At 42.3% G+C, this 27,716-nt stretch overlaps 1 protein-coding gene across 2 annotated transcripts in view; it reads right to left on the reverse strand.

Moving 5' to 3' along the window:
- Positions 1–16,039, reverse strand: part of PPEF2 (protein phosphatase with EF-hand domain 2) — a 70,991-nt gene extending 54,952 nt beyond the window's left edge. Inside the window, exons 1-5 of one of the 2 annotated variants that reach the window (XM_073600965.1) lie at positions 15,857–16,039; positions 13,355–13,426; positions 9,531–9,548; positions 2,648–2,671; positions 281–408 (exon numbers count right to left, since the gene is read on the reverse strand). In XM_073600965.1, coding sequence (XP_073457066.1) covers positions 281–408; positions 2,648–2,671; positions 9,531–9,548; positions 13,355–13,418 — 234 coding nt within the window. In that variant the 5' untranslated portion in view covers positions 13,419–13,426; positions 15,857–16,039. The remainder of the gene's footprint in view (positions 1–280; positions 409–2,647; positions 2,672–9,530; positions 9,549–13,354; positions 13,427–15,856) is intronic. The other variant, XM_073600970.1, reaches the window with a different exon arrangement.
- Positions 16,040–27,716: the final 11,677 nt, after the last annotated feature.

A 27,716-nucleotide genomic window follows, 5' to 3' on the forward strand; every position in this document is an offset into this window, starting at 1 on the left:
GTAAACAATGATAATGATAAGGTGAGCAGGCACATTCACCTTAGCATGTCTACTTCCTAGATCACACAAATATCTGGGCCTAGGGCAAAAGTATACTTATAGTGAGTGGTCCTACATAAAATATAGACATATGAAAGTAAATAAATAATCATATAGGCATATCTGTATTTGATTTAGGATATTTTATTATCATATTGGCTTTGAAAGTAAGGCCCCTTTTACACGGACACCTCCGCTTAACAGAATCAAGTTGCTCAGCGAATAGATCTTTCTCTATTACCTTGATTTGGTCTTGCTCTCCTGTGTATTCTATGGACTGGAAGATACTCCAAGTACATCTCCTTCTGACTTCTAACTGGGCCACATAACGCCGGTACCAACGTTGGATGAGGACAGCCGACTTGAAAGCTTCACAATTTAAGAATGCCCATTAAAAAGTTTCATACTGGAGCATCACAGCTAGATATTCCCTCTAAACTATACAGGTGTATAGGAGTGTGGAAGTGTGCAACCTCTGTCATGCCTTTATTTTTGTGTTTATCTCTGCTAGATTCCCTCTGCCCATTGTCAAGGAGACAGGAATTCACAAGAACAAAAGCTGAGGGAAATCTTCCAAAAGGGACACCTGTTCATGTGACAACTCACACAGAACAGGAAGTATGAGGAAATCTCTCAAATGGGACACAGACAGGAAAAATATAAACTGGCAGGGATTCTAACACTTCCATCCTATATTCGAAACTAAAGGAAAAACATTGACTATGCATATATTTTCATTTTAAAACAGGAATAGACATGAACACAAGTAGGGATTACAATAGTTACCACAGTATTATGCAGTGTTCATAGACCGGGGGTCAGCAACCAGTAGATTGCAGCCAGGTGACTAATAGATCACAGTCTGGGTTTCCTGACCTACCATCCCAGAGCATCGAACAGAGTGCAATGCAGAGGAATTACTTGTATTGTTGGAGCTGTAGTAGGGAGCAAGAGCTGCGTAAGCCGATGCCTCCTCTGTAGTACTGGCTCCTGTCCCATGCAGAGTGATACCAACTGCACTCCATTTGTTATCCCGACTAGCGGTCTCCAGAGTGGTGCCAGCAGCAGGAAAGGAGAGATCTTCAGATCAGTATGAAGCCGATTTAAACCCATGATTGCCGTGCAATGCATGCGATTGCGATACAGTAGTACAGCAATTAGAGGTTTTAAATCAGGTGTGAGGAGGTGACACTGTGCTTGCTGATGTTCGACTTCTCTCATGTTGTACAGGTAGATCTCCGCCTCTTTAAGGTTGCCTACACCTGTCAGAGACTATATACTATAATAAGCACACCAAGAAGATATTTTCATGGAAAATAAATGATCTCATCTAACTATTAGTAGTATTAGTATACCACTATAAAAAATGCACAATATAACTACAAAAACGTACCGTAACGCATTGAAACACGTTAAAAAAGTGCATGCAAAAATGCATCGGAAACAGATCTGGAGTACGTTTTTGTGGTTTGAACCGGCCCTAATAAAGGAGGTGTGTTACTGGCCAGATCACCAGGTAAAAGCAGATATAAAGAAGACTGAAAAAAGAAAACTGCTGCAGCCACCACAATTAATGAATGAAAGTTGCAGTTTGTTAAATTTTTGGTTTTGTGTTTAATACCGCTCTAAAGCTGCCAGACATCACTTTCCCACCATGCCTAGTATGGCTAGTTATTAGAGCTCTCAAGGCTGCTTTTAATTCCCAGTCCAGCATTGGCATTGTAAACTGTCTGCAAATTCTTTAAAATGCTACATATTGTAGCTATAAATTTAGTTTTAAAAAATGTAACCTGAACATTGAATCATATACTGTATATTGGTCACAGAGCACCCCGTAAATACTTATACATTATACAGATCAGTATTGCCCATTGAGTAAAGTTACATATTCCTCTCCTGCAGATGAGCAAAGAACACATTTTCCATTTAGACCTTCATTGCACCTTGCCTTCAGGTGGGCCAAAAGATTGCAGCACCTAAAGCCTAGTACACACGGGCTGGATGTTAGGCAGCATCGGTCGGTTCAATAGAAACCGGCTGACATTCGGCCCGTGTGTGCAGCCGGTCTGACAGACTGAATGGCCAGCTTCAGTCGAAGGGGCATGACTGAAAAAGGTCTGCCAATCGACATCTGATGGCTGAGAGCACTGAATGGTGTGTTCTGGCGGGGGGGCATCCCCCTCTGTCAGAACACAATAGCTCAGCAGGGGGCGTCCCCCTCTGTCAGAACACAAAAGCTTAGCGGGGGGAGATCAATCCAATGCTAGTACGGAGGCTCCTCCCAAGCTGTCAGTTTTTTTTTTTTGTTCAGCCCGCTGGGTTGAACGAAAAAAAACCTAGTAGTATGTTCCAGGCTTAAGTCTAATCATTTTACTTGATCTCTCTGCATAGTAGATACATCTTGCTGAATTGCATTAGGTTTAATAAAATATCTTCATGAATATATTTACAACTACAAAGGATGAAAAATATCAGAAAAAAAAGAGAGCAAGCAGCAGGTTAAATTGCAGAACCTACGAATCATTATCTGCTTGTGCTCATCAGCTGCTATATCTTTGGTAAACATGTTTGTTATATTTGTTCTCTATAATATATTCTGAAAACATACCAGTTCCTGCCGGTGCAATAGAACCTGTAAGGCAATTGATAAAAAGACGTGTTACTTTGTCTAATATTAGTTTCAGTATTCAATCAACTAAAGCTGAGCTCTATTGTACAAGGGAATACAAGAGGCTGATATCAAGTTGATTCCGGTAATTACGCGGCTTTCATTAATTTTGTATTTATGAATATAGAGCTGCAATGATTTTTGTCTTTTATATTTGTCTGGAGATCAACTTTAAAACACGGACAAAGTGGAAAACCTTTAAAGAAAAAAAAATCGAATCTGTTTTAAGTTGCAGCACCCACTTAAATAAGAAGGTAAAAACAAATAAAGAAATAGTGCAAAAAGATACTGTAGTTTCCCCAATACCTCAACATCAAAAATATTTGTGCCTAGTTTTCTTATGGCAGCCACCAGCCTTGAAACCGTGGTATGGAAGTTGGATATTTATATCTACATTAGAAGCAAAATCAATGCTACATTGCTAGCAGTGGGGTGTGATTCCCACCTGATAAACAAAAAGGAAAAGGAGTTTCTGGTATCGGTGACACACAGGATTCCCATCATTTATTATCTGCAGAAGGTGCACAAGAGTTTGAATAATCCACCCGGGAGACCTATTGTTAGTGGGATTAACTGTCACCTTGCGGATTGGTAAATATGTTGATGTGCTCATACAGCCCTTGGTTAACAATACTCCAGCCTTTTTAAGTGATACTATGCAAATACCAAAATAAACCTTTGCATTGACTATTGAGAATGATGTATTATTAGTGACAGCCGATGTTTCATCGCTGTACACTATCATACCCCGCCAGAGGGGGTTCCAAGCGGCTGAATATTTTCTGGATAAGGACAACAGGTTGACTCCATCTCATAAACAGTTCATTTTGGACAGTTCGGGTTATGTTAGGGTCTTTTTAGGTGCCCTTGTGGCTTCTAATATGTCGGTAGAACTACACAGGCACTCAATGAGGATAGGTGAACATCTTACAAATATTAAAAAAGGGTTTGTAGGACACAGCATGTCCAAGCATTTTCGTCAATGCCACAATAGGAACCCTTCCCTTTTGCAGGTTGTAGGCATTAAAAAGTTTGCCCCTCATTGGAGGGGGAGTAAGCTTAAAAAATCTATATCCCGTTGTGAAACCCAGTGGATTTATTATTTACAAACTTATAGACCACTGGAGCTCAACATAGAATGGGATATTAAAGTTGTGTTCCGGCCGAAATTAAACTTTTTACATAAAAATACCCCTATAATACACAAGCTTAATGTATTCTAGTAAAGTTAGTCTGTAAACTAAAGTCTGTTTTGTTAGTTTATAGCAGTAGTTTGTTATTTTATAAACTTACAGTAGGCCGTGGCCATCTTAAGTGTGGGCATCTAAAGCCAGACTGCATTTCTTCCTGGATCTCATCCTTGCAGATCTCGCACATGCTCAGTGCAGCACAAGCATTGTAATAGGTTTCAGGTCAGGTTTCCATAGCAACGGCAGTGTCAGAAGAAGTTGCCGCCCCTTCCCAGAAGGCATTGCAAACAGGAAATGAGGCGATGGGCCACGGCCAGGGAGGAGGAAGTGAAAAATGAATACAGCAGATATACAGTAGGTGCTGAGAAAAAAAAAAATTAAAAAATATCCAATTCGTTCACAGTGCACAGGTTAGTGACGGATGCTGAAGAGTTGTAAAAGTGGGTGGAACTCCACTTTAACTGTTACATTGATAACAGTTAATCTTCTGCTTAGTATCCAATGAGAGATATGAGTTGGTTCAATTTAAATTGCTTGCTGCATGATACCTGGCACTTTGAAAGTTAATTTGAATTCTATTTTATTCAGAAACAAGGTAAATTGGTACTTAAGTGGACTTTTTTTTGTTCATTCTCCCAATTTTTGGGGGGGAGGGGGGGTTGATTTAAAGTTTTTTAGATTTTTATGTACTGTGTTTGTATCATTGATTCATTTAACGCGTAATTTATGAATTGTATTTGTATAGTCCTATGACCGACTAGTCTTTTCATTTTTATGTGTCCGATTAATTAAAATTAATTTATTTGATCCTTTTAAGATATGTATGATCAGTACTGATCTTTTTGGGCATCATTTTTTGTTTAATATTGATTAGATATATTGCTTCACCGCATATTACGAGTCAGTGGTGACATGGATATGAACACATAGATACCTGTGACTTCCGGGGCCGCCCGCATCTATTTGTATTTAAATGTGGATGGCTGATGTCCAAGATGAGATGAGTCTCCTTGCCCAGTTGAAGTCTGTTACGTGGAAACGCGTCAGACGGAGCCACTATCTGTGACGTCATCCCACACAGGCTGGAGCCGACCACCATTGTGTTTGTTTTATGCTGACTTTAGGCTGCTTATTTATAAGTGTATACTACATTTTTTAGTAAATGTTTTAAACAAATGACACTATGAGGTTTTCCTCTCCTCTCTGCACATATTGGGAGTATTGCTACCGGATTCCCAAGCATTGGTTACCTTGGAGTAACTACCATCACCACCCGTGAATCAGATCTCTCTTTCAGCCTGACTGCTGAGTCCATTGGAATTTAAACAAGAGCATCTGATCTCTATTACCTGAGATCCACTATTTCTGGTAAGAGGCGAGTGTTTGTGGTGATGGTATCTATCTGAACACCATGTTTATCTGGATTGCGTTAGGAATATTGATATTTCATCACAGTTTTTCCTATCACAGAATTGGGTGTTGATATTATTAACTTTTTTCATAAGAGTTTTTTTGGACTTATGTATGGACACATTTTTCTTGAAAGATTATTACTTTTTTTCACAGAGTGTTTGTGTTCAATATTCATTTTTATTCACATATGTCATAATGATTACCAGTTTAGTCATGTATGGTTAAGTTATCAATCATTGTTTTTTGATTATCACCATTATTATTTGTTTGGTATCAGATTAGCGCACCAATTTCTTAATTATTACCTATATAGTCTTGTTTTCGGACTTATTTGTTTGCAGCTTTTTTGTGAACCCATTTACATTAATTGGTTTATTGTGAGTGGTAGAGGGATAAGCGCAGGAATCCTTATTTGTACAGTATTTAATATCCGTGCTATAAAGTTATAATTCTAGATGTCAGCATAAAGCCAAGGGAATTATTTGAATATCTCAATGCTTGAGAAATAATTAATTTATTTTGAAAATATGCGAGTTACATACAAGGTGGTATCAAAAAGTTTTGAGACTAGCTCTGTTTACAAGAAGGTACTTTATTTATCTACATTTACACACTATAACTGCTGCGCTGATCGAGGTACGGCCAGCGAAGCAGAGAGATGACATCTCTCACCACCCCTGCCCCGCATCACTGCTGTTTTGCCCTCTCACTCTAGGAGAGGACGGAACACAGTAGCAACTCTGTCACTACGGGATGGGGAGAGGCTGCAAGAAGAGGGTGTGAGTGAGTAAGTTCTTCCCCTGCAGAAAAAAAACCTTACAAATTGGCCTTAAATTCATATTTTTGGTTGCAGGTTACAGTGACATTCTGGTGGCTGGTGACAAGTGACAAGTGACATGCTGCATCTGGTTGCAGGTGACGGGTGGCAAGTGACAAACTGCATCTGGTGGCAGACGACGGGTGGAGAGTGACAAGCTGCATATGGTGGCAGGTGACGGTGGCAAGTGACACTCTGCATCTGGTGGGAGGCGACGGTGGCAAGGGACAAGCTGCAATTGGTGGCAGGCAATGGTGGCAAGTGACATGCTGCATCAGGTGGCAGGCAACAGTGGCAAGTGAAAAGCTGCATCTGATGGCAGCCGATAAGTGGCAAGTGACATGCTGCATCTGGTGGCAGGTGATGGTGGCAAGTGACATGCTGCATCTGGTTGCAGGCGAATGTGGCAAGAGACAAGCTGCATCTGGTGGCAGCTGACCGGAGGCAAGTGACACACTGCATCTGGTGGCAGGTGACAGGTGGCAAATGACATGCTGCATCTGGCGGCAGGCGACAGGTGGCAAGCGACTTGCTGCATCCAGTTGGCATTCGACGAATGGAAAGTGACAAGCTGCATCTGGTGGCAGGCGACGGGTGGAAAGTGACAAGCTGCATCTGGTGGCAGGAAACGGTGGCAAGTAACACTCTACATCTGGTGGCAGGCAACGGTGGAAAGTGACAAGCTACAATTGGTGGCAGGCAATGGTGGCAAGTGACATGCTGCTTCATGTGGCAGGCAGCAGTGGCAAGTGACAGGCTTCATCTGGTGGCAGCTAATGGGTGGCAAGTGACACGCTGCATCTGGTGGCAGGCGATGGTGGCAAGTAACATGCGGTATCTGGTGGCAGGCGACAGTGGCAAGAGACAAGCTGCATCTGGTGGCAGCCGACCAGGGGCAAGTGACATGCTGCATCTGGTGGCAGGCGACAGGTGGCAAGTGACATGCTGCATCTGGCGGCAGGCGACAGGTGGCAAGTGACACGTTGCATCTGGCGGCAGGCGAGGGGTGGCAAGTGACACGCTGCATCTGGTAGCAAGCGAGGGGTGGCAAGTGACACGCTGCATCTGATGGCAGGTAACGGTGCCAAGTGACAAGCTGCATCTGGTGGCAGGCGACAGTGGCAAGTGACATGCTGCATCTGGTGGAGGGAGACAGTGGCAAATGACAGCTGCATCTGGTGGCAGGCGATGGTGGCAAATGGCACGCTACATTTGGTGACATGGTGGCAGGTGACTGTGGCAAGTGACACACTCAGGGTTCCCACTGATTGTGCATTATGGTGAGTTGAGCTATTTTATTTTACAATGTGATAATAGAAATAATGTGCTTCAATCATCCTGGCACCATATCAACCATGGTGTGGTGATGATTGAAGCGCTAACACCTGCCATTCCCCCTAAAAATCACCCAAGGCCGTGGCCCCCAAACAGCCAAAGGACCCCTCGGTCCTTGGCAAAATTTTCTTCCACAACACCAGTCCCCGATGGCATGATGCTTGCCCAGATGATGAGCTTACTTGTTTATGCAAGCTTGTGGATGAACATCGGCAAAAAACAGAAACTGCAAACAATGACATTGCTCCTACAACAGAATCTGCAGCATTAAACACAACAATGTTTTCTGTGCAAAAAAACAGGTCACCGAAAGGCAAACTGCTAAATTTGTAATGCTAGAATGAATCAGAAAAAAGAGACACGATAAACAACCAAAGGCCACAAGAGTTAAGCAGACCTATCCCACTTTTTCTAAAAAAATCACATCAGCATGCAACTCAGTCACCAAAAAGATACCTATCAAAATATAGTATTTTAAGCAACATAAATGCTGGAGTGCAAGTGTAAATGTGGCCTTAGTTGTTACTGCCGTGGAGAGAAATCAGATATACATCTTTAATTTCTGTTGCCCATAGATGCATTAACATACCACAATGAAGTAAGGTACTAGGCCCTTTACTAGGTCATTTACTAGGCCATTTACTAGGTCCTCAATGGCACCCCCACAACAATGCATAAAATATTCTCACAAAATGGATTATTGTGCCCCTCCCCCTTCACCTTCCTGTTCTTCTCTGAATTGAATGTCTGTGGACATTGCCCCACCACCTTTCTTCCTGATGAGTGACTGTAAACTCTGTCTCTACTCACCCCTCTTCCTGACTAGGAATGCAGTTAGGGTTTTACAGTACCAAGAGTTCGTTACAAATCCCTGGGATTTGTAAAGTTCACAAATCTCAAATGTTTAACTGAAAACATTGCAGGCTCGCCACCAGCAATAAACCACAACCTTTAATGCAATGAAAAGTTTTTGTCCTTGTCAGCTGAGTCACAAGAGCCAACAATTTGAAGGAATAGATAACTCAGCCCATGTTTCTTAAAAATACGGGCTCATGGCAGCCATATTGTCTGTGTTTGTTGGAGCATTTAGTGAGAGCTGGCAATTCTGTGTAGGAAGAGATGTTGTTTTTAAAAAAAAAAAAAAAATTAGCATTGCTACATGTCCTCCAATGGCAGTGCCGGCTTGAATTAGTCCTAGAAATTGTCAGAATTGTAAAATAAGACCCCCCCCCCCCAATTGGACTTCAGTTTGGTTTGCTATCAAGTTGCAAACCTTCTCCTTACCAGGCTCAGTAGTGACTGTTTGTGAGCTTCCCCTATTGACTTGATGTGTGGTGACTGTCTGTAGATTTTGCCCCTGCCTGATGAGTGGATTTTATGCTTGCCTTCCATCCTCCTCCCCGAGCCTGTCCACTGTCTGTGTATTCATTGAATGAACACAGGAAGTAGTCTTCCCCTTCCTGATGCAGCTTTCTGTATATCCACTGTGTAAAGCTGTATAAAGGAAATCATTCTGTTGGGAGGTTGAGTAAGGATATCATTAAAAAGACTACCTCTTTGCTGCCTTATAATTTACATTAGAGTGAACCTTACTTTTGTCCATGTATAGTGAACCTTGCTTTTGTCTACCCCCTATCCCCACTAGCATGTATTCACTTTTTCTTGCTCCAGTGCTGCTTTCTTTGTGCTTTGGCAACAGTGGAGAAATACCAGGTACTTCCAGGTATGGGTCGGTAGGTGACTGACTTTCCTTTTCCCCTGTGCCAGCGCTAGGTGTCACATGATTGGCCCAGCATTGTCACATGGGTCCAAGAAAGGATTCCCTAGCCCTGTGTAAGCTCATACAAGTCAGTTTGCAGCTTGCACAGGGCTTTCCTTCCCTTCTATAGTCTACTGGGAAGAGGGGAGTTTTGTTCAGTGACCCTTCCTTTGTCCTGCATTGCATGCAAGCAGATAAATAGCCCATTTGACTCGGACTAAAGTAGAGAGAATCACTGTGTGATCTACAGTATATGTATGGACATTGCCCTTTAAAAACATGCTTATAGTCAGTAACAAATATCCATACCTTGATTGATGGATTGAACTGTGGAAAAGGCAGAAAAGAAAACTTACACATAAGAATTTACACAATAGATTTTTTCTTTTTTTTTTAAACTTTAATTCAAATGATTCCTGTCTAATTCAAAACTTCCCCTGCTGAATTTCTCCCACACCAGAGTTATGTGCCACTCAAACTGAATTCAGTAATAGAGAGGAGAGAAGCAGCAAGGGGAGAGATTTCTAAAGGAACTTCACAGTGCTGGAGCATGGACTTTAAATGTGTGAATTACACACACAGGCAGCTCCTATTATATTAAACCTCTAACAAATCTATAGTTATGGGTTTAAGGAGTAATATACGTAAATTATAATGAAAGAGCTGCATATGTTACATTTTGTCTTTGAGACAAGGTTTAAAAACATCTCTCTAACATGTAAGTGGGCCAAAGGCAATGTAAAAATGATTGTACCACACAACCTGGAAAAACATCCCATGAAAAAAAAAATTACCTTTATCCTGGGAGTATGCAAAAACTCTACATGTCACACACGGAAATGAAAGCTTTTACACAGTCTGAGACCAAAATAGCTTTTGTTAATCCATATTCACATTGAAAATGTTGTTGCCTATATGGGTTTGTGAATAACATACTATAAACCTATTTACAGTGGGGACGGAAAGTATTCAGACCCCCTTAAATGTTTCACTCTTTGTTATATTGCAGCCATTTGCTAAAATCATTTAAGTTCATTTTTTTTCCTCATTAATGTACACACATATTGACAGAAAAACACAGAATTGTTGACATTTTTGCAGATTTATTAAAAAAGAAAAACTGAAATATCACATGGTCCTAAGTATTCAGACCCTTTGCTCAGTATTTAGTAGAAGCACCCTTTTGATCTAATACAGCCATGAGCCTTTTTGGGAAAGATGCAACAAGTTTTTCACATCTGCATTTGGGGATCCTCTACCATTCCTCCTTGCAGATCCTCTCCAGTTCTGTCAGGTTGGATGGTAAACATTTGTGGACAGCCATTTTTAGGTCTCTCCAGAGATGCTCAATTGGGTTTAAGTCAGGGCTCTGGCTGGGCCATTCAAGAACAGTCACGGAGTTGTTGTGAAGCCACTCTTTTGTTATTTTAGCTGTGTGCTTAGGGTCATTGTCTTATTGGAAGATAAAGCTTCGGCCCAGTCTGAGGTCCTGAGCACTTTGGAGAAGATTTTCATCCAGTATATCCCTGTACTTGGCTGCATTCATCTTTCCCTCGATTGCAACCAGTCGTCCTGTCCCTGCAGCTGAAAAACACCCCCACAGCATGATGCTGCCACCACCATGCTTCACTGTTGGGACTGTATTGGACAGGTGATGAGCAGTGCCTGGTTTTCTCCACACATACCGCTTAGAATTAAGGCCAAAAAGTTCTATCTTGGTCTCATCAGACCAGAGAATCTTATTTCTCACCATCTTGGAGTCCTTCAGGTGTTTTTTAGCAAACTCCATGCGGGCTTTCATGTGTCTTGCACTGGGGAGAGGCTTCCGTTGGGCCACTCTGCCATAAAGCCCCGACTGGTGGAGGGCTGCAGTAATGGTTGACTTTCTACAACTTTTCTCCCATCTCCCGACTGCATCTCTGGAGCTCAGCCACAGTGATCTTTGGGTTCTTCTTTACCTCTCTCACCAAGGCTCTTCTCCCCCGATAGCTCAGTTTGGCCGGACGGCTAGCTCTAGGAAGGGTTCTGGCTGTTCCAAAAGTCTTCCATTTAAGGATTATGGAGGCCACTGTGCTCTTAGGAACCTTAAGTTCAGCAGAAATGTTTTTGTAACCTTGGCCAGATCTGTGCCTTGCCACAATTCTGTCTCTGAGCTCTTCAGGCAGTTCCTTTGACCTCATGATTCTCATTTTCTCGGACATGCACTGTGAGCTGTAAGGTCTTATATAGACAGGTGTATGGCTTTCCTAATCTAGTCCAATCAGTATAATCAAACACAGCTGGACTCAAATGAAGGTGTAGAACCATCTCAAGGATGATCAGAAGAAATGGACAGCACCTGAGTTAAATATATGAGTGTCACAGCAAAGGGTCTGAATACTTAGGACCATGTGATATTTCAGTTTTTTTTTAATAAATCTGCAAAATTTCAACAATTCTGTGTTTTTCTGTCAATATGGGGTGCTGTGTGTACATTAATGAGGAAAAAAAAATGAACTTAAATGATTTTAGCAAATGCCTGCAATATAACAAAGAGTGAAAAATTTAAGGGGGTCTGAATACTTTCCGTCCCCACTGTATCAAGTAAATAAGTGTTTGTGCCTGGTCAGTAGGATAAAGGGAGGCCTAAAATGTGTTTTCATACAAAGACCCTTTGGTGACTTTGTCCTCCACTGAAAGAAAATATAACATTTACATGTACCTGGTAGTACCAAAAAAGTATCACTTACTCACTTACTAAGACATTTCTATTCTACAAATCACAAATAATCATGAAATACCTCCATGATAATGGGTATTATAAGTTCTATTTGTAGTTTTGATTCATATAGCCCTTTCAAATATTACATATATTAATACTTCTAAGAAAGATTTTTTTATCTATATAAAATGCAAACAAATGAATTATGGAATGATGGCTTGTCTACAGGATACAATGGCTATTCTGATCAGCGCATTCTAAAAATGTTGGTGTTCTGGACAGATTTATGACAAATAGTATTAGAAACTGTCACGTTGACTTTCTTTTGCATTGCATTTTCTCATTAAGCTATAAGGACAGAAGTTTGACTTCATTTAACAATATACTGCAAAAAGCAACAGCTGGGTTCCAAAAACTGTGACGTGACGCTTTGCTCTTCTTTGTATTATGAATGCCTCTGTTCCAACCAATAGTCAGTAGTTGTTGTTTATATTCACTAAAAGCTAACTTAGAAAGGCCATACCTAGCCAAAGATTCCAGTATTCAGCAATGTAGTATATTTTTTTTATGACTGCTTGCTTTGGGAAACTATAGGTTTACGTAACATCTTAGGACTCATTTACACAGGTGTACTTAACGTTTATCATTATTATTGAATGAAAGTGACAAGAAAATCCCAAATTATGGGTTGTCCCCAGAAAAGTAACAGAGGGGAAATCTTCCCATGGGGACACTAGTTTTTAAAACTTGGGGTTCCCCAAGAAATTCCCTAAATTTTCAGGGATCTCCTCTCGCTTTCTGTTTGGCTATGGGACAGGAAGTGAAAGTAAATCTCCCCAATGGGACACAGATGGAGAAAAAAAATCTGACAGGGGTTATAATCCTCCCTTGCTCTAACCAAAATGAGAAAAAAAGGTTTTTCCCTTTACTTCTACTTTAAGCATACACTTGTGCAAGGGCTGTGTCTGCTCATACGGGATGCACAGGTGTCCTATAAATTCTTGTGCAGGCAGTTCCATTTGCGTCTTTTGCGACATAGTGGCTGCACGGACAGAATCGCTGCTCCTACTTTGACATCCATGTGGGTGTATGTCCCAAACTCTCACTTTCTGCATGTGTTTCCTATGCAAACCAACATAACCCACAGGCAGATGTATGCTTAAGTACCCCAATATACATTAAACCCTAAAGCCCATTTTGTGAGTGTTGTCTTTTTGAAAAATCCCATTTAAATTGTTCCTTAAAAAGTTTCTCAAACATAAAAAGAACCAAAGAGTGAGGTCCAACCGTTCTTAAATTGATGCATCACTTCTATTTGTGTAGATACCTACTCAAAGTGAAGCATAACAAAGTTATTAAGCTATACCATCTTGCATTGGCCCTGCAATAAATTGACCCACAATCTTAATCTTACAGTATAATATAAGCTTACCTTTTTTAGATTTTCGAATGGAGTGGTTGTGTGGGGGAGGGGTACTGGATGTTCCACATCCCATTGTCTTTTCTAAAAATTCATCAAATAACAAAAAATGAGTTGTAGTTTAATCGCAGAATATATTTTCTCTTTGAAAATAGTAATGGCAGAGTGAAATTATATGACATTCGACTATGTTACCTTTATTCATTAAACCTTAAAGAGCCAGATTGTTTTTTTTTTAATTCCTAAAAAATTAGATATTTAAAGAGGAAGTAAACCCTGGTGGGTTTTACTTCCTCTTTATTTCCCTGCAAAGGTAAAGCATAATGGGCTACTATGCATGTGTCACTTATCTGAAACCGAAGCCCGCGATGTCACCGTTGTCCCCACTAGCAGGGAGCGTCCATCTTTGCCCCCCTTCCTTCCGGGGCCGCGAACTCCATCTCTGTGACTGGCCGGAGTCGCGTGATGTCACTCCCGCGCATGTGCGCAGGAGCCGCCAGCGTGACGGCAGCGCCAGCGTCATGGCATGACCCCTATTAGAAATAGCATGATGTGCCCTTTCTAAAGTGCGCATGCGCCGATGATATTGACGCATGTGCCGTAGTCATCGGCGCTCATGTCTTTCATAAATATCTCCTAAACCGTGGAGGTCTATTTTAAGCACCTACAGGTAAGCCCTAATATAGGCTTACCTTTAGGTAAAAGTAGTTGTACAGGGTGAACAACCACTTTAAATGGTCAACTGTTCTAATAAGTTTCACCATTTTTTATGCTTTTATTGTATTATTCTTGCACCTATTCTTCTGCAAATTGACATGAACACGTGTTTACACTATATGGCTAAAAGTTTGTGAACACTTGATAATCACATCTATCTATATGGACACCCCTCCAGTTGTTTCGAGTATGTGGACACCCCCATTTAGGTGTTTTCAATGAACACTACTGTTAATGTTACAGCATACCAACACATTTTAGCTCTTGTATGCTTCCAACCTCGTGGCAACAGTTTTAAGGCTATTGTGTTTCAGCATGATGGTACCACAGAAAACCAGCTCCATTATGACATGGCTTGATGAGTTTTGGGAAACTCCACAGAGACCTGAACTCACCCTAACTGAAAACGTTTGTGATCAACTGGAACAGAGATTGCAAGCTTGGTCTACTCACCCAACATTAGTACCTGACCTCAAATGTTCTTTTGGCTGAATGGGCACAAATTCCCACAGACGCACTTCAAAATCTTGTTGGAAACCTTCCCAGAAAAGTGGAGGCTGTTATAAGGGGGGCCATCTCTGTGCTCATGCCCATGGTTATGGAAGGGGATGCCCATCAGCCTTTTATAGGTGCGATGATCCGGTGTACATCATTTTTTGGCCATATAGTGTATGCTACAGTATATAGGTAATGGTTTTAGCATTAAAATCGGTAAAATACTAATTAACATTTCTACAATATGTCTCATTTATAAGGGAACTAACTAGTGGTATGTTCTATGAATTCTGTCTTAATTTACGATTGTGGACCACGTTAAAGCCTTTACAACATAAGACAAGCGGTAAACTTTTCTTTTTTTCCAATACCTTCTCTTTGCCCACATTATTCATTCTGGTAAGAAATAACCTAATATCTATTTAAGTTATAGTCTGCAGAAGTACTGTAGCCCGTGGAGCTACAAGGAGACCATGGACAAACAAGTGCTAACCTTGCTTAATTGAAGCCCTTCAGAATGTCATAGAATATTTTCTATTTTTAATTCTCTCTTTTGGGAACTAATCCTCTTAAAAAACAAATTTGCAACAGATTTAGATTTATTATTATACTTTATTTTTGAAAGAACAATGTTAATATATTATGAATGCGTATGTTTATCTGTTGAACACCACCATACATTTTTAAAAATTTTACAAAAATGATATCATGTGAAACTCTGTTTATAAAGACATAGCAAAACCAGGACATTTTGTTGCTCTTTTGTTTTCTTGGGGTTGTTTCTAAACCAATCAAGGCCATCTAAATGTCTTGGAAAATACATATTGATTTTAACTTCACCTTTGAATATAATATAAATCTACTAGATGATATATTGAAACTATATAATAAATACTGATAAATCCAGAACAGAACAGTAAATCGAATGAACACTAACTAAAAATGTAGTTTGATCTAGTATATACTTATTGTAAATGTAGTGTTCATCATTCATTGTGTGAAATTTGAACAGTCTGATTTGGTAGGTCCCTGACCGCACCACAAATGCATGTAAATGCCACTACGTACAAAAAAGATCATAAATAATGCTTAATAAATACACTGCAAATGTGACAAAAAAACACTGCAAACACAATACAAATGCATGTAAACACACATGCGGAACTGAACACTGAAAGCAGGGATTTTGGTGTAAATAAGCCCATAAGCATTAAAAAAGGAAATTGCCCTAATAAATTTAACAATTAACTATTCTGTTTTTGTCAAGCGCTGTGTTTAAATAAATGACAAGAAAAAACATACCTTCCTTTAAGCTTTTTCACACCAGCACTATTTTTTCAAGATCCCCAATGCTGTAAGAGAAAATTTGTGTAGCTGAAAGAAAAATATCCAGCATAATCTTGAAAAAGTCATCATTATTGAGACTATGGGTTTCATCTGCTATGCAAAGTGCACCTTTGGTTTATTTACAAAACTGCAGAGCTATGTTAGCCCACGTGACTCTTAAGACACTGAAAGGATCTGTAATGGATTAGGATTATACAGGGCTCTGAAACAAATACTCTGCAGACTTTTCTCTAATAGCTATGTAGTGCCACACTGAGTAAGCGTTGCTTCTACTGGTAATGGAAGAAAAGCATGGCTGAAAAAGAAAACTGTAATTTCAGCATACGATAACATTCATCATTTGGCTGGTCAGTTTTAACAAAAAATGGTATCAGATAAGAGACATATTAAGCTTTTAACGCCTTGCAAGTCTTGCAGCAGAGTTGCAGAGTGTATAGTTGCTGATCAGTGGCGGCCCGTAATGCAGGGTGCAGGGGCACCGCCCATATCCATGAATCTGGCCCCTAATCTACATGCGGAACGCATGGATTCCAATGGTGTTTTTTTTTTTTTTTAAAGCACGTGATTAGAGCCAAAGGCTCTAATAGGCTTTAAAAAAGGATGGGCTTGGGGCTCGGGGCGCAGAGCACTGCGCCCTGATCCCACTCAGTTGTGTGACAATAGCGAATGAAGCGTCCCGTTTCCTGATTGGCCGAAAGGTGAAACGATCCTATTGGCCTAAGTGGAGGAGGGAGGAGACGCATGGCCGCTGTGAGGAGATGCAGGAGAAGCCGTTGCCAGAGGGTAGATGGGGTAAGTGCGGGGCCGACCGACCCACGGGGGGGGGGTGGAGTGCAGGTGACCCAACTCATTGAGGGGAGGTGACTGACTGTGGGTGCATTGTTCGCCCTCCCCCGAAAAAAACCCCAGATGCCACTGTTGCTGGTCAGTAGAAAGTGGCGTTGCTCATTCACACCTTACAGATTGGGTCACTAACCTCTTTGAGAAAGCCACAAGGGCAGTGCAGCACACAAAAGTTGTTGTCTGTTCATTGTATATAACTGCATTACCCTAAATAAATTCAAGCTTCTGCAGTACTGATTTTAAGCTTAAAGCCTGACTCCTACTTATATCACAAAAGGTGCCCCAGCTGGACTAAAATTAAAAATGCAACTCTAGCTTCAACATCTCCTTTCTGGCACTGTCCCCACGGTAATTCTGTGTCTTCACTCAAGATTATCCAACCCAAAAGAGTGATGATGTAATGGCAGTGCAGGGCATTGTGAACCTGCCCCCTGATAGGATGTTACCACCGTGTATTTTCCCACAGTGTAATGTGCTGATATAATCACATCACTGCCACTCTCTGGATCACTGAGGACCACCTCCTGATATGAAGACCTCTGGGAAAGGTAAGTGTAAAAAAAAAAAGAAGTGATTGAGAGATGGGGAACAGAACCATAAGTTGACCTTTGATTTCCTGACAGTAGGCTTGATTTAAAAAAGCATATTAAGTACAAAAAACATTGGTAACTTAAAAGCCATGAGAATCTTAGGGCTAGATGTTTTCTGCTATAATTAGTAAATGCCAGTATTGGGAAGTTTTTATTTCCCCTCACTTTGGAGAGATTTTCTCACTTTCTGCTGCTTCCACAGGACAGAAAACAAAGAACAATATCCCAAGTTGGAGACAGATAACAATATAAAACATAAGAGGGGTTTCAACCATACTCTACTTTATCCAGAGTGGAAAACACATTTTTGGCTTTTGATATACTTTAAATGCAAGACCTACTGTATAAACAAAAATTACAGATATTTTTCCCCCAATCAAAAGAGGGCATACAGGAGAAATTTCAGAAGTATACCATTTAAAGAAAGTTAGAAATAGGATTTTTGACTTACTAGTAAAATATGTTTCTTGGAGTGCAGTCCAGGACAAAGGATCTATAGTCATTGTAATTGCATTATATGTAGCAACCTTCAGGTGATTAGACACTGGCAATAAAAAATGGCTGCAGGGACATCCTCTTATATAACCCCTCCCATTCTCAGTTAGCCTCCATTTTGTAGCAAGCAATAGGGAGATCATAAGAACAAAGGGGAGGGACCTGAGTCTCATACTGTAATCTAAGAAATGTGTTTTTACTGGGTACTAAAAAAAATCATACCCATACACAGAGAGCTGCTTGTAACACCTGAAACTCAAAGCTGGCATCAGAGGAGGCATACACATTTCCCTGGTAGAATGTAACAAACATGAACAGAATCAAAGGTTGCAGTCCTGAAAATATGAGAAACAGATGCCGGATGCTGAAAAGCCCATTAAGCTTGAACAGATTGAATAGGGGGTGCCTTAATAGAAAAGGGAGGAACTCTATTCTTCACACTATACAGTAAGTGTGAATGATAACTTTTCTGATCCATTTTGCAATTGTGGATTGAGAAGCAGGGAGATCCTTGCAGTAACTCTCAGGAAGTACAAAGAGGGAATCCAACTGTCAAAAAGAGACAAGAGCTGAGAGTTAAACTCTCACAGCCTGTGCGATGTCAAGACAGTGGCAGGAAATTTACTTTGGATTTTTTGGAGGAGGACATAAAGAAGGAAACACAGTATCCTGGTTGAGGTAAAAGAAGTGTCCACTTTAGGGAGAAGATAGGATTTAGGCCTCAAGACAACCTTGTCAATGTGTTTAGGCCTCAAGACAACCTTGCGCTTAGCAAGGGCTCCTCACAGGCTAAGGCCACTAACTCAGAGACCCTCTGTGCAAAGGTGATAGCAGCAAGAAAGGCCACCTTGCGAGAAAGGCCAGACAAAGAAATATCCTTCAGAGGTTCAAAAGGAAGAACCAAGAGAATCATATTAAGGTCCAAAGGAGATATAGTCGATTGTTTAAAGGGAGAGATGTGTGTGACACACTACACAAAAGCCTTAACTTGCTAGTGAGAGGGCCAAGAGTCTCTGAAACAGAACGAACAAGGCCTAGACTTGATGGTACTTAAAGCTAGAGGCTGATCCAGACCAGACTGGAGGAAGGACAGAATAGGTCTAACTAAGTACTTACACCAATAAAATAGGTCTTCCAGCTGAGATGGTAAACTTTGCAAAAGTCAATTTCATGTTAAGTCCAACAGGCCTCTGTCTTTCAGGACCATGGCTTCAACAGTCATGCCATTAAACTCAAGGACCGAGAAGCAGGGTGGAACACTGGTCCTTGGAACTGAAGATCTGAATGGGCCCATGGAGCCTGCCAGGAATCTGAATATGTCTGAGTAGCCTGTCCTTCTGGACCAATTCAGTGTGATAATAATCACAGGAATGATCTCCATCCTGATCCTGTGGAGTATATGTGAAAGAATCTGGATAGAAGGAATGACATAGATCAGGTTGAACTGTTCCCAGGGGGTCACCAGAATGGCCTGAGGGGGCCCTGGACCTAGTGACGAAGTTTGGTGTTGATTTACACCCAGCATCCCCCACCTGTGGCAAAGAGCTTGAAATATCTCTGTACAGAGAGTCCATTCCTTCAGATCCAGACGATGACAACTGAGAAAGTCCACCTGACCATTTTCAAGCCTGGATTGTGAATGGCAGATAGGGACAGAATGTGTTACAAAGTGAGAATAATGTCAGCATCTTTTTGAGTGGTATGACTTCTGGCGCCTTCTTGATGGTTGATTTGGGCCATGGACATTGTCTGGCTGGATTCTTGTTAGGTGCCTTTGCAATAGAGGAATCCATTGTTGAAGGGACATTTGAATTGCTTGGAGCAGCCCTCCGATGACTACCAAGTCCCTTACACCAAGAGGGCTTCCAGGACTGGCTTCCAGGACTGTGCCTCTGACTGACAGGCTGGCATCTGTTCTGGGTACTTTCCACATTTTCCTAACTTTCCCATGGCTTTCCTAACTCAGCGCCAGGATGGAAATCCACCATGCTAGGGCATAAAATTGGGAGTACCGTACAGACTCAAAGTGAGATATTAAGCCCAAGATTCTCATGCAGGCATGAAGCTAGGGCTTTTTTTGGGCCTGGAGAGCCTAGACATGAGGGTAGAGGGACAGAGCTTTGTCTGGGGGCAAGAAGATTCTGCAAAGGACTGTGTCTAAAGTCAGACCCAGGTACTCCAATCTGTGAGATTGGTCCAGCAATGACTCCCTCAGACTAAGGATCCAACTGAAGCTCTGCAGAATCTGCACTGTTTGAGGAATGTGGGATTACAGAGACAGTAAGGACTGGTCCTTTAACAAGAGATCATCCAGGTAACCAACAACATGAATTTCCTAAGCACGGAGCAGAGTCATGATGAAAACAAGCACCTTGGTAAAAACTCAGGAGGTCATGGAAAGGGGAAGGTGACAAATTATTAATAATTCAAGTTGCCCAATGCAAAACACAGATAGAGCTGATAAGCCAGAAAGATAGGAATGTACAAGTAAGGATCCTGGGTGTCTGTGGAGACTAGAAAATCCCCTGGAGAGAGGGAAGCACTGACTAACCTGGAAGTTTCCATGTGAAAAAAAAGGAACAAATTGAGAGTCTTTAGATCCAGAATGGGCTTGACTCCTCCATTTGGTATAGTAATTGTGACAAGGTTCAAGTAAAAGCCTTGTGAAGCATTATTCTGCTGATGCAGGGGTAATGACTCCTTGAGACAGGAGCTGCTGTGCAGCAGCAGGCAGATCCACCCACCAAAAGGGAGAGTGGTGAGTTTGAAAGCATAAAGAAAATGAGAGGCAGAGTGTGATACTGCAGTTTATAGCCCCCGGAAATGGCACTCTGGATATAGGTGTCGTAGATTGTCCAGAGGGTCAATAGACATCTTCCCACTCTGAGATGTGGGGTGCCCTATTACTGGGAAGAAGTCTCAGAAACAGACTTGGCTGTTTTGAAGGGCCATATCTTCTTATGATTGCACATCCCGGTCTTAGTTTTGGAACTTGAATACAAACAGTAAAGGAAAGAACCTTTTTAAGCAGTGTGGAAATCCTATTGGTAAAGGCACAGAACTTTTTTCTGTATTTTTACCCACTTTAATCTCCTTGATACAGTACTTCACCTTCAAAAGGTAACCACTCAAGGCACTTCTTGCATGGGAGTTCAGGTGACCAGCGTTTAAGCCAAAGGATCCTACACATGTGGATGGGGTTAAGAATCATACAGGAGATCCAGCAAAGTGTGTCTGCCAAGTCATTCACTCAGTAGCATTGGGCCATAAGTAAAAGGTCTAATTGATTGTGGACTTAGGCATTCATTCGGATGGAACTAGGAATGTTGGGCCATGAGTTTAGTCCAGAAATTGTCTGGCTTACTGCCATAGAAGCAACTATAGGTTGCATTGGTGGGCCCTCCAAAGAAAAGAGAGCTTTAAAGGGGGCCACTTATCTCTTGTCTGCTGGGTCCTTAAACACAGGATTATGTTTCACAAGGGCTGTGAAGGTCCTGTTAAAACCAGAAATGACAATATCTACCACAGGAACACAAAAAACATTCTTCAATAAGACAATGGCTGAGCGAAACAATTTGGAGGAGTAAAAATCCTCTCTGGATAAGGCCAGTCCCATACAGGCTCAACCAGAGAGTGGACCCATAAAGTAATATTTGGTTTAGGCATTTAAAGGGCGAATACCTTGGGGTGAGCAGACCCATGCTGCTCTAATGCTAAGCAGGAGCAAAAAATGTCAATAAGGGTAGCTATGGTATCCTTAAGATTGGATGAAATCTTAGCTATATGCGTGTCATCTTGATCCAGTTCCCCAGAAGATGGGGTCATCATCAACAACTATATCATTTCTCCTCAGGTAAGATGTCTGGCTCAAGGGCAAAGTCAATGACAGATTCAGGAGAGGAGGTTGAAGGGATATGGGTGTGACCCCTGCTATCTTCTGCCTTGATCCACATACTCTATGCACATATATTTATCCTTTTTTCAAGTCTTCTACTGTGGTTCTTGGACTCAAAAATATATAAGCATGATTTCAAGCTAGGCTATATTTTGTGCAATATATTTGTTACCTGACGGATGTTTTTTTTTTTTTACCACCTTTATTAAAAAGCTAATTACAGATTTCAGGGTATAGCCTAGGAAAAGGATATACCAGTAATTATGTAGACTTTTGGATCCACAAGCAAGATTTTTTATTGTTGTTTGGTATGAGGTTGTGAGTAAGCGATAGCCACAGCGCAAAATGTGTCAACTTTTACTGTAGCCGGCACTATCTGTGATGTCTTTTGCATGAAGGATCAATAAAGATGAAGTGTAGCAGCAAATTTCAGATTTCCTTTGATTGTATAATTATGTAGCCTTTTGGATCCACATGCAACATTTTTTATTGTTGTGGGTGACATTTGATTAATAATAAAATAGTATCTTATGTTTATATAACTACCATACTACCTGAAATTCCTCCTTTATGCTCTCTTTTGATTTAAATATATACTACTGTATTTACATATACCTGTATATGAAATTAGAAATTCAAATTAAAATATTAATAACCATCAAAGTTTTGGTGCACCTTTTTGCCTCACTTTTACATGCATTTTTTTCTGTTACACACAGTGCCCATCAGCCTGTACCTAAATTTCTGGTCAGTTTGCAGCATGTGTTACATATTACAGTCCCTTAATATTAGTCTACAGGCTTATTTTCAATACTTTTGAATATACATACTGTACATTCGTATACGAAATGTCATAAAAACTGTTTTCTGATTTGTTATTTTACAAACCCAGTTCCTATAAAACTTGAACCCCTAGGGTTAAAGAAAAGTATTCACTTTCACTTCACAGTGTATATTTACTTGTCTGATGATGCGTGTTCAAAAAAAAAATTAGGTCGCAGTCTTAATATCTGTTTATCCATGTGAAGCAAATCATGTGAGTAAGCAGGTAACCGTGCTTAAGACACTATTAATACTAAAAGGTCAAGCACCGAATGTACCTACAGGTTCATAAATACAGCTGTCCTTTTTTTTAATTAAAACTTTTTATATGGCATTGTTTATTTTGATACTGTTTGTTATGCAATAATAGCAATCTAGATTAAATTATAAATTTTGATATAACTAGCCAAAATTGACCTTGATTGCATTCAGAAAGTTGACTCTGACAATTTTAAGTGACACTAAACCCTGGTTTAAAAAAAATGATCTTTCCTGTTAACTCTGAAAATTATTGTCTATACTCTCAGGCTCCTCCACATCTCAAAATTCCCCCCTTATTTTTTGCTGCTGTGATCTGACTTCCAGTTAGTAGGTAACTATGTTCGTTCTCCATTGTCCCACTGTATGAATGAACAAAGCCACCCTCCTGCTTTCAAGATGGACTAACTAGGGACTAGTCTTGGGATTATGGGATTTGTAGTGTGCATAGAGCGGTGCACATGACCACAACTAACGTGCACTGCCATGGGCATCTGCTGAACTTCTTTCGGGGGGAAAGGGTGCATCATTTCAAGGTCACCCATGCGCCCCTTAATGAAGGGGGGGATTAGTCATTATCACGTAAAGCACAGGCATGCAAAAGTTTGAGAAACCTGATGCAAAAGCTTAATAGAAGGATCAAGCTGCCAATGTCTGATAGCAACTTCTAAGCTGGTTTTATGTTTACAGAGGTTTCCACTACTGACTTTTCTTTCTGAAAATGCCAGCACCATGACTTTGTTGTTCCAATATTTATATTCATTAACCCGGAGGAGGTATGCAGATAAGAATTTTTAACTTTCCTTAAACTTTTCTGATGTGCATACAGGCTCTGGCTTAGAAAGCATTCAGACCCACGGGTCAGCATTACAGCCAGGTAAAAAGCATTTTTAGAAGGTTAGCAATAATATCGCCCGCATATCTATCATAGAGATAAAGAGGTCGGGAGCTTGGTCCCCAAACAAGCCTCCTTAGAGAACAGGGGCAATTAGACTATCTTAGTACGGTATAAACTAGAGTAAGTTCACTATGTAGGCAGATATGTAAAAGATTGATATAAAGGTTTAATAATACAAAATTAAAAACACATAACGAATAATCAGATAATTACAGCAGAAAGCAGAACAGGAGGCAGGGAAAAGAAAGAGAAAGGGAAAGAAGGTGGGGGGGGGGGGGGGTTGTGGGGAAGGGAAAAAGAAGGGGGGAATGAGGGGAGAGGAGGGAAGAGGAGGAAAAGAGTCCAGTGATTTGTAAGTCCCCCCTAGTTGCTGCAGGGCATACTTTGGTGACGTTCTGTGCCTGCCAGGGTTTTGGGTAAGCAGCTCTGCTCCTCCCCCCATATATATTGTTACTGACATTATTGTATTAAATGTTGTTACTATTCTGGTCAATTGTACTGTTATTGATCATTTGTCAATCAAATTACATATATCCTCCTGACGAAGTGGCATTATACCGTGCAACTAGTTGAGATGTTATCTGATATCAACTATCCCACTGTGATCTTCCCCGTTTGGGGATCATTATCTTGGTGATACACATGGATTGTTACCATGCTTTTAATCTGTATCTGATTATTCGTTATGTGTTATTAATTTTGTATTAATAAACCTTTATATCAATTTTTTACATATCTGCCTACATACTTGAACTTACTCTAGTTTATATCGTACCGAGATAGTCCAATTGCCCCTGTTCTCAAAGGAGGCTTGGTTGGGGACCAAGCTCCCGACTTCTTTATCTCTAAGTTTCTGAATGATGGTACAATTTTCTACATACTCTTTATCACCATTACTGCTATAGATGCTACTCCTATCCCCACACATCTGTCATGAAATAATTAATTTAACACCTTGACCGTAATTATACAAATAGTGCTGTTAGTTGAGCTCCAGAACATGGACTCCGGCTGGCTCACCTCAGGCAGGTGCTGGTGCAGGTGGACAGCTCACACTCAGCTCTTCAGGTGTGCTCCCTCCTTCCCTCAGGCTCTGAGCCGTGCAGAGAAGATGGAGGAGGTGGGTGGAGCCAAAATTTACAAGGTGTGAAGGAGGAAGAAGTTCCTCCTCTGCTCTGAATGCTGGTGCCTCGCCTTGGCCTCATGGCGTGACATCACTGGTTGCTAGATGCAAAGGCGGCAGGCGAGTCTAGCAACCAGTTCAGCGGGCAGCAAAGAGGTCAGCGGACAGTACAATAAGAGAGTCTAGGGAGTTGGGGCATTGCCACTGCTGCTGAATGTAACAGTAAGTGACTGCCACAGCTTCGGCTCCCCCCTTTTGCGGCAGCCTGTTGCGCCTGGGCACAGTGGCGGCACTAGGGTTGGTGTCACCTGATGCTGGAAAAGATGGTGTTAACCCGCCTCCTATTTTTAGGCCAGCAGCACAGCCAGAAGTCCAGCATTGGAGCTTGTTGACGTGTGTTGCGGCTGTCAATATGTCCTTGAGGATAGCAGGTTAGGCACTTTCCAATGGTTCAGTCCCTAAGAGCAGTAATGGATAATGGCCGACATGCCCTCTAACCAGACTTAGCAAAACAGCAGCAGTGACCCTCCGGCTGGACATTCGCTCACTCTGGAGTTCCCAGGCCGAATCTGCTTAGTAGTGTAGCATGTCTGTACCCTGGCAGTGGCTCAGTCTTTCTCTTTCTGGTGGTGCTGGGCAGCAGCGTGGCTCTCTCTCTCTCTGGTGGTGCTAGCAGCAGCATAACCCTCTCTCTGATGGTTCTGGGCAGCAGCATGGCCCTCTCTCTGGTGGTGCTGGTAGCAGCATGGCCCTCTCTCTGGTGGTCCTGGACAGCAGCGTGGCTCTTTCTCTGCTGGTGCTGGGCAGTGTGACTCCCTCTCTGGTGGTGCTGGGCAGTGTGGCTCCCTCTTTGGTGGTGCTGGGCAGCAGCATGGCTCTCTCTCTTGTGGTGCTGAGCAGTGTGGCTCCCTCTCTGGTGGTGCTGGGCAGCAGTGTGACTCTCTCTCTGGTGGTGCTGGCAGCAGCGTAGCTCTCTCCCTGGTGGGGCTGGGCAGCGTGGCTCTCTCTCTAGTGGTGCTGGCAGCAGCGTGTCTCTCTCTCTGGTGGTGCTGGCAGCGTGGCTCTCTTTCTCGTGGTGCTGGGCAGCAGCGTGGCTTTCTCTCTGGTGGTGCTGGGCAGTGTGGTTATCTCTCTCTGGTGGTGCTGGGCAGTTTGTCTCTCTCTATGATGGTACTGGGCAGCAGCGTGGCTCTCTCTGGTGATGCTGAGCAGCGTGGCTCTCTGGTGGTACTGGGCAGTGTTGTAATATGTTGGCCAATTTATGTATAATATTGTATTGGAGTGCCATGTTGACCAGAAATTCAGTTGAATTGTCCAAGTCAACTGAATTTTAACATAGCAAGGGGACAGCTGAAGACCCTTTGATGTGTTAATCTTATGCAAGTCTATTTGAACATCTCAAAGGGTGTTCAGGTAGTATCTGTTAATCTAATCTAATTACACATATCTAAGGGGACTTGTTGATGTTGATATGCGGGAGTACAAATTGGGGTGGTTTATGACTGCAGCTGTTTACAGCTGGGAGTTGTTGTCTCCCTGAAAGACTAAAGTATATAAAAGACCTGAATGGAGACGGCCAATCAAATTGCTCAGCCATTCAATATCTAGTGAATATAACACGGCATTCAGTCAATAGTTTTTAGGTGAGGCTTGTCTGTGTATGGACACACAGACCTAGGAACATGGGGCTCTGAATTATATTTCCTCTGCCGGATTTTTTTGTCATCTGTGGACTTTGGACTTTGTTCTGTGTTGGAAGTCAATAAAGTGCATCTCTCTGGAAGAATTGGGTTGCTGCGGAAGAGTACTTACTAATTAATTATCATACCCACTCTACATCATATCACCCAGTATATATTAAATCACAACAGGCAGCAGTGTGGTTCTCTCTCTGGTGGTGCTGGGCAGTGTGTCTCTCTCTCTGGCAGTGCTGGGCAGCAACATGGCTCTCTCTGGTGGTGCTGGGCAGTGTCGCTCTCTCTCTCTGGTGGTGCTGGGTAGCAGTGTGGCTCTCTCTCTGGTGGTGCTGGGCAGTGTGGCTCTCCCTCTCTGGGGGTGCGGGGCAGCAGTGTGGCTCTGTCTCTGGTGTTGCTGGGCAGCAGTATATCTCTCTCTCTGGTGGTGCTGGGCAGGAGTGTGGCTCTCTCTCTGGTAGTGCTGGGAAGCAGCGTGGTTCTCTGTCTGGTGGTGCGGGTACAGCGTGACCCTCTCTCTCTGGTGGTGCAGGTACAGTGTGGCTCTCTCTCTGGCTTCCCCCAGCACAGTCCTCTCTTTTTCCTGTAGCAGTCACTCAGCTTTTTCCTGGGTTCTAAGCTCTCAATCCCCCCCCCCAGCAGAGTGCATGTTGGGGGCTGACGTCTGCTGCCTCTGGACAACAAAGGGGCTGCTAATCTTCCGGGACTACATGTCCCATGATGCCCCCTTGCCTCTTCTGATTGGCCCTTCAGTGTCGCCAATGGGGAGGAAAGCAAACTGGACACCAAGCTGAGCAGTGAACCAGATAAGAGCCGCTCTTCTCCACTGCTGACAGGAGAAAGGGTGGGGGGCGAGCGGAGGAGATGCGCTGACAGCCCACAGCTCACCTCTCTCCTGTCACAGTGCAGCTGCTTGTGTTCACTGGTGGACTGAGTGGGGAAAAGAGCTGTCTGTCACCGTTTCACTGGTGTCACCCCTCTGACGGGTGCCACCCAGGTGCGAGCCGCACCCCCTGCCCCCATAGCGACGCCGCTGCCTGGGCGAGGTGCACCCTGGGCAACCGCCCAGGATCGGGCCCTCAGTGCTCTGTGTGCGGACACCTTTCTCCGGGAGGGGCACGTGCCCCCTTGCCCCCCCATGCGGAAGCCCATGCTGCCCATATAGAAATTAAAATCTCCCCTGGCTTAAGCCAATGC

This window comes from Aquarana catesbeiana, linkage group LG01 (genome assembly GCF_042186555.1).
Source record: "Aquarana catesbeiana isolate 2022-GZ linkage group LG01, ASM4218655v1, whole genome shotgun sequence".
Taxonomy (NCBI): domain Eukaryota; kingdom Metazoa; phylum Chordata; class Amphibia; order Anura; family Ranidae; genus Aquarana; species Aquarana catesbeiana.